This window comes from Herpailurus yagouaroundi, unplaced genomic scaffold (genome assembly GCF_014898765.1).
Source record: "Herpailurus yagouaroundi ecotype Mexico unplaced genomic scaffold, PumYag 77, whole genome shotgun sequence".
In the NCBI taxonomy this organism is placed as follows: domain Eukaryota; kingdom Metazoa; phylum Chordata; class Mammalia; order Carnivora; family Felidae; genus Herpailurus; species Herpailurus yagouaroundi.
In genome coordinates this window covers 44,352,095-44,366,449 of record NW_024412388.1, presented here as the reverse complement: position 1 = coordinate 44,366,449, position 14,355 = coordinate 44,352,095, and the positions used below count along the sequence as shown (strand labels likewise).

Genomic DNA, 14,355 nt, shown 5'->3' with positions numbered 1-14,355 from the left:
TTTTTAGTATCCACTCTTTTTTTTTTTTTTTAATGTTTATTTATTTTTGAGAGAGAGACAGTGACAGAGTGTGAGCGGGGAAGAGCAGAGAGAGAGGGAGACACAATCCGAGGCAAGTTCCAGGCTCCGAGCTGTCGGCACAGAGCCTGCTGCGGGGCTCGAACTCACAAACCGTGAGATCATGACCTGAGCGGAAGTCAGACGCTTAACTGATGGAGCCGCCCAGGTGCCCCCTTTAGTATCCACTCTTTTTTTTTATTGTTATTAAAATTTTTTTTTCAATGTTTATTATTTATTTTTGGGACAGAGAGAGACAGAGCATGAACGGGGGAGGGGCAGAGAGAGAGGGAGACACAGAATCGGAAACAGGCTCCAGGCTCTGAGCCATCAGCCCAGAGCCCGACGCGGGGCTCGAACTCACGGACCGCGAGATCGTGACCTGGCTGAAGTCGGACGCTTAACCGACTGCGCCACCCAGGCGCCCCTTTAGTATCCACTCTTAAGGGCACATCCTAGTCAGATCAAGGCATTCTGCCACCTGAGAGAGGGAATACCTTTACCAGTGTCCAATTAATCTGTTCGTTCTCATTCTTTTCAGGTAGAAGAAGAAAAAAAGACGCGAAATAGATAAAATACCTTCACGTAGTAAGAAAGCGAAACAAGGGAACGTGATGGGTGGTGTGGTGGGTGAAAGATGCCACAAGTTCTTCCCACTGCAGTCAAGAGGACAGATAGCCCTTGAATCTGGGCTCATCTTACTGCTTGCTTGGACCAATAGAATGCCATGGCAGTGAGGACGTGCCAGTTCCTGGCCTAGCCCTTAAGGGAACTGGCAGCCTGTTCCTTCCAGAAGCCAGCTGCCATGCTATAAGCAAGCCTGGCTAGATATGGAATGAGCACACTGTGTGGAGAGAGACCCTGGAAGATGAGGGTCACCTTGGATGTTAGGGCCCCTGCTCCCGAGTGACCTCAGTCTACACCACTCAGAGAAGAAGGGCCACCTCACTGAGCCCAGACAATCTCAGAATTGTCATACAAGCCAGCAGTTCCACCTCCGGGTATTTAGCTGAAGAAATCAAAAACACTAATTCTAAAAGATGTGCCAACACCGTGTTCATTGTAGCGTTATTTACAACAGCCAAGATATAGAAGCAGCCTGAGTGTCCATCGAGAGGTGAATGGATAAAGGAGATGTGTGGGATTTACACACACACACACACACACACACACACACACACACACAGGAATATTATTCAGCCATCAAAAAGAATGAGATCTTGCCATTTGCGACAACACGGATGGGCCTAAGGGGCAACATGCTAAGTGAAAGAAGTCAGAGAAAGGAAAACACTGTATGATTTCCCTTAGATGTGGAATCTAAAAGACAAAGCAGATGAACCAATGAAAGAGAACAGAAACAGATTCACAGATACAGAAAACATGCTGGTGGCCGCCAGAGGGGAGGGAGCTGGGGGGATGGGCAAAACAGGAGAAGGAGACTAAAAAGCACAAACTTCCCATTCTAAAATAATTACGACACAGGGATGCAATGTACGGCCTAGGCAATAGCTAATAATATGGTAACAACTTTGTGTGGTGACAGGGGGTAGCTAGGTTTATCACCTGCTTCCCCAAACTAGAATGTTACTTCGCTGTAGCATCTCTAATGCCTGAAACAATGCCTTGCACATAGTAGGGACTCAACAAGATTTGTTGAATGACTGCAATAATCAACCCTATTCGTTGCAGACACCATGCTCAGTGCTGTGCACTCACTTCAACTTTATCATGCCTGTTTTGGGGCGCCTGGGTGGCTCAGTTGGTTGAGCATCCTACTTCAGCTCTGGTCACGATCTCACTGTTTGTGGGTTCAAGCCCCACATCGGGCTCTGTGCTGATAGCTCGGAGCCTGGAGCTTGTTTCAGATTCTGCGTCTTCCTTTCTCTCTCTGCCCCTTCCCCCCTTCCCCTGCTCATGCTCTCTCTCTCTCTCAAAAAAAAAAAAAAAATCATTACACCCATTTTGTAGATTAGAAGAAACTTCTTGGCAGCAGAAACAAGTGCAAAGGCCCTGGGGCAGGATTGAGTGTGGCAAGAATGAGAAAGAAAGAAGGGCCAGTGTGGTAAGGTAGACAACTGGAAGAATGCCATGTGATGAAGACCAATGCTCCCAAAATGCAAGACCTTTTCTTAGTCCTGTCACCCTCTCTCCATCCCCCACCCTGTGCCACCCCAGGGATTGGAGCTTGCCTCTGAAGCAGCCTGAGGGCAGGGCCTCCCTCTTCCATGGCCCGGCCTGGGTGGATCCCCCACCTCCAGGTTCTGTCTGCCAGCCAGTCTCCCCCTCCCCCACACTGCATGTGTTCACGCTCGTGTCCACCAACCTGTCCAGTCTGCCTCCACTGGCCCTCACCAAGTCCTGCAGATGCTGGCTTTCTCTGGCCTCCCAACGCTCAGACCTGGGTTGGGAATGTGGCCTGAAAATGGCCATTTCTAGCCTTTCTTCCCCTTTTAGAGACCCTCTCACAGTTGGTTCAGTTGTCCAAAAAACATTTATTGAGCACCTACGATGTGCCCGGCACTGGTCTAGATTTGGGGGATAGAGCTGTGACCAGGAGACAAAAATCCCCGATTTATGGAGGATACATTCCAGAGTGATAGGCTAACAAAAAGTAAGATGAACTAGCAAAGCATATTGTACATCAGATGGTGATGAGTCCCATGGAGAAAAGAAGAGCCAGGCAGAGAAACGGGGTCTGCTGGGGCTAACGAGTGAGGGAGGGGCATCCCAGGAAAGTCATCTGGGGGGCGGGCAGGAAGCATACCAGAGCCATCTTGGTGCCATCGTCTCTCTTCCCCGGCATGTCCACCAGGCATGAGGCCACTTCACTGAAGGCTCCTGAACGTCATAGTTTCAATGAGGAGGTAAGAGGGAGAGTAAGGATATGGTGCAGTTCTGGTGCCACAGTTCTGTCTCCCGTCCCCCGCTGGGGCCCTCCAATCTTTAGTCCCCCAGCAGCCAGACTGAGCTCCCTTCCCTAAAAGGCTTCAGGGGCACCCATTCCACTGAGAGTGAAGCCGCCATGCTTGTTAATGCCTCCAAGCCCTCAGTGTCCGCTGTTGTCCTGCCTCCCCAGCCCACCTCCTGCTGCTCTCCCCTTGCTCGCCATGCTCTCGCCATACTATCCTCCTTCCAGACCAGGGAAAGCTTCCCCATCAGGGCCTTTGCCCCAGTGGTCACTCTACTCCCACACCCCACGCGGTGCCACTCGACTACCGTGACCCATTGGCCAGCTAGGGCTCTTGTTCAAATCCCTGCTGGCCTGCCGCTCTTCAGAGAGGTCTCCCTGACCTGCAGGGTAAAGGAGGGCTCACTATGGTCCTCTTTTGCATCATCCTATTCTCTGTTTTTGGCTGTTATCACAATGTGTAATTAAACTCTGATTTGTGAGAGTAGATACCCTGTTTTGTCAGCCCTGGATTTCCTCATCGTTCTTCTGGTGAAAGAGGCCCTTGTCCCCCATGGGCTACCCCTTCCACGTAGCCAGGTGATGAATTATGCAAGCCCACCCTTCATCCCCTCTTCAGATAGGGGTGGGCCTGGAACCCAAGCTTGGCCAGTAAAAGCATCCCATGCCCCCAGCCATGGTGATTGGCCCAGGGATGGGCTTTCAGCTGAACAGGACCACTAGAGCCCTTTATTTAAGAACACTGTGGGGGGGGGGGGGGGCACCTGGGTGGCTCAGTCCGTTAAGCGGCCAACTTCAGCTCAGGTCATGATCTCGCGGTCTGTGAGTTCGAGTCCTGCGTCAAGCTCTGTGCTGACAGCTCAGAGCCTGGAGCCTGCTTCGGATTCTGTGTCTCCCTCTCTCTCTGCCCCTCCCCTGCTTGCTCTCTGTCCCTCTCTCTCTCTCTCCCAAAAATAATAAACATTAAAAAGAAATGGTGAGCTTTAAAAAACCCAAAAAGAGAATGGACTCTCTCCTTCTGAGGACCTTTAAGTGCGTGGAACTTTATTCGGGGCCACCTTGGCCACTAGAGGCTTCTGGAGGAGCCGATAGGGAGAAGCAGAGTCACCAAGCATAGTGAACACAGCTTCCTCCAAGATCTTGTCTCCTAGGTACCATTTTCCACTGAAAGGAACAAGGCTCCTTGGAGAAATGGCTGAGTCTGGGACTTGGGCAGGAAAGTACAGAACAAGGCTGAGACATCTTGTACCCGAAAACAAGGAAGAGAGCTTACTTAAGGAATGATGGGGACATGTCAGAGAGACACAAAAGCTTGCTTAAAGGGGATCCCATTGGCCAAACTGGGGGCAATATGAGCATCACAATAATAGCATCTACTGGGTAGAGTCCAGGGATATATCTTACAACACAGAGAACAGCCCTCCCACACCCACACCCACATCCACACAACAGAGAATTCTCTAACACAAAACGTCAATAACAGCAGGGTTGAGAAACCCGGCCCCAGAAGAAGGGGTATCGAATGGAAAAGGTCACAAGGGAGGTTCTGGGCTGCCAGAAAAGATCTATGTCTTTTTTTAAAAAAAATATATATGAAATTTATTGTCAAATTGGTTGTCTTTTTTTTTTTTAAACGTTTATTCATTTGAGAGAGACAGTGTGTGGGGGGGAGGAGCAGAGAGAGGGAGACACAGAATCCGAAGCAGGCTCCAGGCTCCGAGCTGTCAGCACAGAGCCCGAAGTGGGGCTTGAACTCCCGAACCACAAGATCATGACCTGAGCCGGAGTCGGACGCCCAACCAACTAAGCCACCCAGGCGCCCCAAGAGCTATGTCTTGATCTGTGTGATAGTTACCAAGATGCATACAGATGTAAATATTCACCAAGCTGTACGCTTGAGATTCGTAGTACACTTTACATATTTTACTGATACATGTTATATACCTTGGAAAAGTTTTTTTTTTTATGTTTACTTTTGAGAGAGACAGAATGTGAAGTGGGGGAGGGGCAGAGAGAGAGGGAGACAAAGAATTCAAAGCAGGCTCCAGGCTCTGAACCGTCAGCACAAAACCTGACAGGGGGCTCAAATTCACGAACCATGAGATCATGATCTGAGCTGACGTCGGACGCTTAACTGACTGAGCCACCCAGGCGCCCCATCTTGGAAAAGTTTTTAAAAGGCTAATGCAATTTGAAAATACATTTTCTTTTAAAATGCAAATGAGCGAAACGTTCCTATTAAACAGCAAAGATTGACTCTAAATGACCAAAACAATCTTGGAAAAAAAAAAAAAGGTGCTGGACTCACACTTCCTGATTTCAAAACTTACTACAAAGCTCTAGGAATCCAGACAGTGTGGTTTGGGCATAAGGACAGACATATAGACCAATGGAATTATATAGAGATCCCAGAAATAAACCCTTATGTGTGTGGTCAATTGATTTTTGACAAGGGTGCCAAGACCATTCGGTGTGGAAAGGGTGGCCTTTTCAAGAAATAGTTCTGGTCAAATTGGATATCCACATGCAAAAGAACGAAGTTGGACCCCCACCACACACTACATACAAACATTAAGTCGGAGACGAAGCTTAAAAGCTAAGACTACAAAACGCTTTGAAGAAAGCATAGGAGGAAAACTTTATGACACTGGATATGGCAATAATTTCATAACTATGGCACCAAAAGCACAGACAGTAAAGGAAAAACAAACACATCGGACTTCGTCAAAATTTAAAGTTTTTGTGTATCAAAGGACACCACCAAGAAAAGACAACTCACAGGATGGGAGAGAACAGTTGCAAATGACACATCTGATAGGGAAGTAATAGCCACAACATACAAGAACTTCTAAAACTCAACAACAAAAAACAACCAAATTTGAAAATGGGCAAAGGATTTGAATAGCTGTTTTTCTCGAGAGGATATACAAACGGCCGATAAGCACATGAAAAGATGCTCAAAATCAGTAGTCATTAGGGAAATGCAAATCAAAGTCATGATGAGATACCACTTTACAGCCTTTAGGATGTCTATTATAAAAATGTTTCTGAAAAATAACAAGTGTTGGCAAGGGGAGATTAGTCGTGCAGAAATTGGAACCCTTGTACGTTGCTGGGGGAAATGCAAAACAGTACAGCTACTCTGGGAAATAGTTTAGCAGTTCCTCAAAAAGCTAAACATAGAACAACCATGTGATCCAGCAATTCCACTCCTAGGTATATCTAAAGGAATTGAAAATAATGATTCAAACAGATATTTGCACACTGGTGTTTATATAACAGCAGCCTGAGTCACAATAGCCCAGAAGTGGAAACACCCAAGTGCCCACCCATGGGTAAAGATGGACAAATAAAATGTAATACACATTTGAAATTTTATTCAACTATAAAAGGAAATGAAGTACTGATCCATGCTACAGCATGGATGAACATTACGATGAGTGAAATACACCAGACACAAAAGGACAAATATTACATGATTCCACTTCCATGATATATCTAGAGTAGGCAGATTCACAGAGAAAGAAAATAGATTAGAGTTCACCAGAGCTTAGGGAGAGAGGCAAGGGGGCTATTGCTTTATAGTACGAGCTTCTGTTTAGAGTAATAAAAAGTTTTGGAACTAGATAGTGGTAATGGTTGTACAAATTGTGAATGGGACTAATGCCGTCGAATTATACACTTAAACACAGAGTTGCCATATGAGCTAGCAATCCTACTCTTAGGTGTATACCAAAGAACAATGAAAACATATCCATACAAAAGTTTATACATGAATGGTCAGAGCAGTATTATTCAAAACAGCCAAAAGGCAGAAACAACCCAAATATCCATCAACTGATGAATGGATAAACAAATGTGGTATATCCATACAGTGGAATATTATTCAGTCATAAAAAGGAATGAAGTCCTACTGATCCGTGCTACAACATGAATGACCCTTGAGAACATTGGGCTAAGTAGAAGAAGCCAATCACAAAGGACTACATATTGTATGATTCCATTTATATGAAATGTTCGAAAGAGGCAAATCTATAGAGATAGGAAGTAGATTGGTGGTTGACTAGGGCTGGGGGTCATGGGTTGGGAATGACATCTAAGGAGTCTAAGGTTTCTCTTTGGGATGATGAAAATGTTCTAAAATTGATTGTGGTAATGGCTGAATAACACCGTGTATATTTTTAAACCATTATGTTGTATACATCAAGTAGATAAATTTTATGTAAATTATATCTCAATAAAGCTGGTTAAAGAAAAAACCAACCTGCCTAAAGCTCCTCTATATCATCAGCACCATCAATATTCAAAATAGAAATTGTGTTGGACAATAACATATGATAGAGCGAGTTAAGATGGCAGAGAAGTAGAGGGACCAAGATTTTCCTCATCCCTCAAACACAGCTGTATTGAGGTCAGATCACTTGGAACATCCAGGAAGTTGATCTGTAGAGTGGTAGGAGGATCTCCACAGTTGGAGGGAAACAGCCTGGCAGGATCGAGGTGCGTGTGTGTGAATTGGGAGAGATATAATGGTATAGGCACAGAGGGGGAGGGAACCCTTTCTGTGGAGAGACAAAAGGGAGAAAAAGAAAGAGGGGTTGTGAAAGTGCAGCATTGGATTAGCACAAGAGGAAAACCTCTCTGTACCATGGACTGGGGAACGAGAAATATGGAGAGTGCCCTTTTCTTTTTTGCAAACAGCCTTATGAGCTGAAACTCAGAGGTTCAGAAGTGCACGACTCTCTCCGAAGCAAAGCTTGGAGCCATGGTGCACGCTCCTGGGGAGGAGGGAGAAGGCCCTAGAGTGCAGAGCACAGTGTAGGGATCTCAGGGGTGCACTGGGAGAGAACAGTCCCCTTCCAAGGTACTTTGGGAAGAGTTTATTGCCTCCACAAGGATAAAAGACTCTGCAGGTGCCACCCAAAGGCCTTTTATCAGAAGGGCGGAGCGCCTCTACTCTGGAACAGGGAAGAGGAGCCACACGGTGCAGGGCCCTTTAAGGCTTGGGGTTTTGAATCCCAGCTGAGCGCCTGGGAAGTGAGGGAGAAGTGTGAAGCAGGGCAAGCCGCCTGCCCCAGTGAGGGCTGCCTGAATAGCATGGTTTGAGATAACTGTTCAGTGGAGGAGAGATTGGGGTGTCGCCATTTCCCCCCAACACCAATATGGTGGGACTTCAGAGAGCAGCACAGCAGCCCCCAGTGGAGACAGACCCGCTTTCACCAAACCCCGCCCCTCCGCACCTGGTAAGTGTTTATCTACTGGAGCCAGACTTACTGACTCAAGGCAGCCAGCCTCTCCTCCAGACCAGCACAACCACAGGTCCCAGGCACCAACAGACAACTGTTTGTTTCTTTTCTTTTCTTTTCTCTTCCTTTCTTTCTTTTCTTTTCTTTTTCTTTCTTCACTCTTCTTTTTTTTTCTTTGGGAATCAGGCTCATAGTTTCTGATTTTTTTTTAATTTTTTAATGTTTATTTATTTTTGAGAGACAGAGACACAAAGGGCAAGCAGGGGTGAGCAGAGAGAGAGGGAGACACAGGATCCGAAGCAGGCTCCAGGCTCTGAGCTGTCAGCACAGACCCCAACAAGGGGCTTGAACCCACAAACTGGGATCACGACCTGAGCCAAAGTCGGACTCTCAACTGACAGCCTCCCAGGTGCCCTTGATTTGTTTTTGATCAAATTATAAATATATAACTTTTTGACCATTTTTATTCTCTTCTTTTTCCACCTATTCTCTTTCTTCTTTATTTTCCTGTCTCTTTCTCTGGATTTAGCCTTATAGTTTTTTCATTCTCTTTTTGGTTTTCTTTTCTCTCTTTTCATGTTTCTCTTTTTGTGGGATCAGGCTCCCCATTGCTTTCCTTTTTTTCCCCCCAGGGTTACTTCCATGAACAAATCAAAGCACACCACCCCCACTACAAGCAAGGAGCTCTGCAGAGGACTGACCAGTGGGATAGAGCAGCCAAAATGCAACAACAGAATGCATCCCACATATATCAAAAACACCTCCTGAAGCACCAGGCCCTGGACAGTGTATGACCCCTTTTTAATACAGTAGTACTTACAGGTGCAGGAAACATAAGAAGCCTTCAAAACATGCAAGACCCAGAAACTTAGCCAAAATGACAAAACTGAGGAATCCTCCCCAAAAGCCAAGAAGAAATCACAGCCAGGAAATCGCTCAAAACAGATGTAAATAATACATCTGAACGAGAATTTATAATAATAGTCCTAAGACTAATAGCTGGGCTTGAAAAAAAACATAGAAGACACCAGAGAAACTCTTCCTGCAGTAATCAAAGACCTAAGATCTAGTCAGAATGAATTTAAAAATGTTATAACTGAGATGCAAAATAAACTAGAAACGGTGACAGCAAGGATGGAAGAAGCAGAGGAAAGAATAGGTGAAGTAGAAGATAAAAATTATAGAAAATAATGAAGCTGAAAAAAAGAGGGAAACAAAATTACGAGTTCACTAGGGGAGAATTAGAGAACTAAGTGATTCCATGAAACAAAACAGTATCTGTATCATAAGAATTCCAGAAGAAGAAGAGTGAGAGAAAGGGGCAGAAGGTTTATTTGAACAAATCATAGTTAAGAATTTCCCTAAACTGGGGAAGAAAACAGGCATCCAGTCCAAGAGGGACAGAGAACTCCCTTCAAAATCAGCAAAAAACGAGTCAACACCATGACATATCATAGTGAAACTGGCAAAATACAGATAAAGAGAGAATTCTGAAAGCAGTTAGGGACAAACGGGCCTTAACCTACAAGAGTAGACACATAAGGTAAGTAGCAGACCTGTCCACTGAAACTTGGCTGGCCAGAGGGAGTGGCAGGAAATATTCAATGTGCTGAATAGAAAAAAATATACAGCCAAGAATTTTTTATCCAGCAAGGCTATCATTCAAAATAGAAGGAGAAATAAAGACATTCCCAGACAGACAAAAACTAAAGGAGTTCATGACCACTAAACCAGCCCTGCAAGAGATCCTAAGGGGGACTCTGAGTGGAAAGCAACAAAGACTACAAAGGACCAGAGAACTTCACAACAAACATGAAATCTACAGATAACACAATAGTGCTAAATTCGTATCTTTCAATAACCAGTCTGAATGTAAATGGACTAAATGTCTCAATCAAAAGACATAGAGTATCAGAATAGATTAAAAAAAAACAACAACAACAAGATCCATCTCTATGCTGCCTACCAGAGACTCATTTTAGACCTGAGGACACCTGCAGATTAAAAGGAAGGAGATGGAGAACCATCTATCATGCTAATGGTTGTCAAAAGAAAGCCAGAGTAGCCATATTATCTGCAGACAAACTAGATTTTAGGACAAAGACTGTAACAAGAGATGAAGAAGGGCATCATAACATAATGAAGGGGTCTATCCATCAAGAAGTGCCAACAATTATAAATATTTATGCCCCCAACATGAAAGGCCTCAAATATATAAACCAGTTAATCACAAACATAAGCAAACCTATTGGTAATAATACCATAATTGTAGGAGACTTTAATACTCCACTTACAACAATGGACAGATCATCTAGGCAGAAAATCAAAAAGGAAACAACAGCTCTGAATGACACATTGGACCAGATGGACTTAACAGATATATTCAGAACATTCATCCTAAAGCAACAGAATACATCTCTGCTGTCAGCACAGAACCTGCTTCGGATCCTCTGTCTCCCCTCTCTCTCTCCTTCTCTCTCAAAAATAAATAAATGAACATTCTAAAGCAGCAGAATATACATTCTTCTTGAGTTCACATGGAACAGTCTCCAAAATAGATCACATAATAGGTCACAAAACAGCCCCCAAAGGTACAAAAAGATTGAGATCATACCATGCATATTTTAAGATCACAACACTATGAAACTTGAAATTAATCACAAGAAAAACTTTTAAAAGCCCCCCAATACATTGAGGCTAAAGAACATCCTACTAAAGGGGTGCTTGGGTGGCTCAGTCCGTTGAGCATCCGACTTCGCTCAGGTCATGATCTCATGGTCCATGAGTTTGGGCCCCACATCGGGCAGCTCAGAGCCTGGAGCCTGCTTCAGATTCTGTGTCTCCCTCTCTCTCTGCCCCTCCCCCATACGTGCTCTGTTTCTCTCTGCCTCTCAAAAATAAAGAAAACTAATTTAAAAAGAACATCCTACTAAAGAATGAATGGGTTAATCAAGAAATTAAAGAAGAAATTTTAAAAATACATAAAAGCAAATGAAAATGAAAACACGACAGTCCAAACCCTTTGGGATGCAGCAAAAGCAGTCCTAAGAGGACGATTCAAGCAAGAAAGTTCCCAAATACACAACCTGACCTTAGACCTAAAGGAGCTAGAAAAGGAACAGCAAGTAAAGCCCAAAGCCAACAGAAGAAGGGAAGTAATACAAATCAGAGCAGAAATTGGGGCACCTGGGTGGCTCAGTTGGTTAAGTGTCCAACTTCAGCTCAGGTCATGATCTCACAGCCCATGAGTTCGAGTCCTGTGCCGGGTTCTATGCTAACAGCTCAGAGCCTGGAACCTGCTTCAGATTCTGTGTCTCCCTCTCTCTGTCCCTTCCCCGCTTGTGTTCTGTCTGTCTGTCTCTCTCTCAAAAATAAACATTAAAAAAAATTTTTAAATAGCAACAACAACAAAAAAGATTAGAGCAGAAATAAGTGATATAGAATCCAAAAAAAAAAAAAAAAAAAAAAAACACAAAACAGTAGAGCTGGTTTTTAAACTAAGAGCTGGTTTTTTGAAATAATAAACAAAATCGATAAACCCGTAGACAGACTTCTCAAAAAGAAAAGAGAGAGGACTCAAATAGATAAAATCACAAATGAAAGAGGAGAGATCACAACCAACGCCATAGAAATACAATTATAAGAGGGGCGCCTGGGTGGCGCAGTCGGTTGGGCGTCCGACTTCAGCCAGGTCACGATCTCGCGGTCCGTGAGTTCGAGCCCCGCGTCGGGCTCTGGCCTGATGGCTCAGAGCCTGGAGCCTGTTTCCGATTCTGTGTCTCCCTCTCTCTCTGCCCCTCCCCCGTTCATGCTCTGTCTCTCTCTGTCCCAAAAATAAATTAAAAAAAAAAAAAGTTGAGAAATACAATTATAAGAGAATACTATGAAAAATTATATAGCAACAAACTGGATAATCTGGAAGAAATAACAAATTTCTAGACACTCACACGCTACCAAAACTCAAACAAAGAGAAATAGAACATTTGAACGGACCTGTAACTAGCAAAGAAATTCAGTTGGTTATCAAAAATCTCCCAACAAATAAGAGTCCTGGGCCAGATGGCTTCCCAGAGGAATTCTACCAGATATTTAAAGTATAGTTACTATCTATTCTTCTCAAACTGTTCCAAAAAATATAAATGGAAGGAAAGTTTCCAAACTCATTCTATGAAGCCAGCATTACTTTGATTCCAAAACCAGACAAAGACTCCACTAAAGAGGAGAATTACAGGCCAATATCCTTGATGAATATGGATGCAAAAATTCTTAACAAGATACTAGCAAATCAAATTCAACAGTACATTAAAAAAAGTATTCACCATGATCAAGTGGCTATTCCTGGGCTGCAGGGCTGGTTCAATATTCACAAATCAATCAACATAATACATCACATTAATAGAAGAAAGGATAAGAACCATATCATCCTGTCAATAGATGCAGAAAAACCATTTGACAAAATACAACATCGCTTTTGATAAAAACCCTCAAGAAAGTTGGGATAGAAGGAACATACCTTAACATCATAAAAGTCATATATGAAGGGCCCACAGCTAATACCATCCTCAATGGGGAAAAACTGAGAGCTTTCCCCCTGGGATTAGGAACACAACAGGGATGTCCACTCTCACCACTGTTGTTTAACATAGTGTTGGAAGTCCTAGCCTCAGCAATCAGAAAACAAAATGAAAAAAAAGGCAACCAAATTGGCAAAGAAGAAGTCGAACTTTCACTCTTCACAGATGATATGATGTTCGACATGGAAAACCCAAAGACTCCACAAGAAGAAAAAAAAAACTGCTAGAGCTGATACATGAATTCAGCAAAGTTGCCGGATATAAAATCAACGTGCAGAAATTAGTTGCATTTCTATACGCCAATAATGAAGCAACAGAAAGAGATATCAAGGAATTGGTCCCATTTACAATTGCACCAAAACCCATAAAATACCTAGGAATAAACCTAACCAAAGATGTAAAAGATCTGTATGCTGAAAACTATTGAAAGTTTATGAAAGAAATTGAGGAAGACACAAAGAAATGGAAAAAACATTCCATGCTCATGCATTGGAAGAACAAATATTGTTAAAATATTGTTACTACCCAAAGCAATCTACACATTCAATGAGACCCCTCTCAAAATAACACCAGCATTCTTCACAGAGCTAGAAAAAACAATCTTAAAATTTGTATGGAACCACAAAAAGACTCTAAATAGCCAAAGTAATGTTGAAAAAGAAAACCAAAGCTGGTGGCATCACAATTTGGGACTTCAAGCTGTATTACAAAGCTGTAATCATCAAGACAGTATGGGTATCGGCACAAAAACAGATATATAGATCAGTGGAATAGAATAGAGAACCCAGAAATGGATCCACAAATATATGGCCAACTAATCTTTGATAAAGCAGGAAAGAGTGTCCAATGGAAAAAAGACAGTCTCTTTAGCAAATGGTGTAGGGAGAACTGGACAGCAACATGCAGAAAAATGAGAAACTATACCACTTTCTTACACCATACACAAAAATAAATTAAAAAATTAATGAAAGACCTAAATATGAGGCAAGAAACCATCAAAATCCTACAGAAGAAAATAGGCAGCAACCTGTTTGGCCTCAACTGCAGCAACTTCTTAACTTGATATGTCTCCAGAGGCAAGGAAAATAAAAGCAAAAATGAACTATTGGGACCTCACCAAGATAGGCTTCTGCACAGCAAAGGAAACAATCAACAAAACTAAAAGACAACTGACACAGAATGGGAGAAGATATCTGAAAATGACCTATCAGATAAAGGGTTAGTATACAAAATCTATAAAGAACTTACCAAACTCAACACCTGAAGAATAAATAACCCAGTGAAGAAATGAGCAGAAGACATGAACAGACACTTTTCCAAAGAAGATATCCAGATGGCAAACAGACACACAAAAAAATGCTCAACATCACTCATCATCAGGAAAATACAAATCAAAATAACAATGAGATACCACCTCACACCGGTCAGAATGGCTAAAATTAATAACTCAGGACACACCAGTGAGGATGTGGAGAAGGGGGAACACTTTTGCACTGTTGGTGGGAATGCAAACTGGCACAGCCACTCTGGAAAACAGTATGGAAGTTCCTCAAAAAAAAAAAAATTA

At 43.2% G+C, this 14,355-nt stretch overlaps 1 protein-coding gene across 2 annotated transcripts in view; it reads right to left on the bottom strand.

The window, feature by feature from the left end:
* Window positions 1–14,355, bottom strand: part of MROH7 (maestro heat like repeat family member 7) — a 59,010-nt gene that overhangs the window by 30,931 nt on the left and 13,724 nt on the right. For both annotated transcript variants that reach the window (XM_040470358.1, XM_040470359.1), the window contains exon 4: window positions 2,825–2,898. In XM_040470358.1, the coding sequence (XP_040326292.1) occupies window positions 2,825–2,898 (74 nt within the window). The remainder of the gene's footprint in view (window positions 1–2,824; window positions 2,899–14,355) is intronic.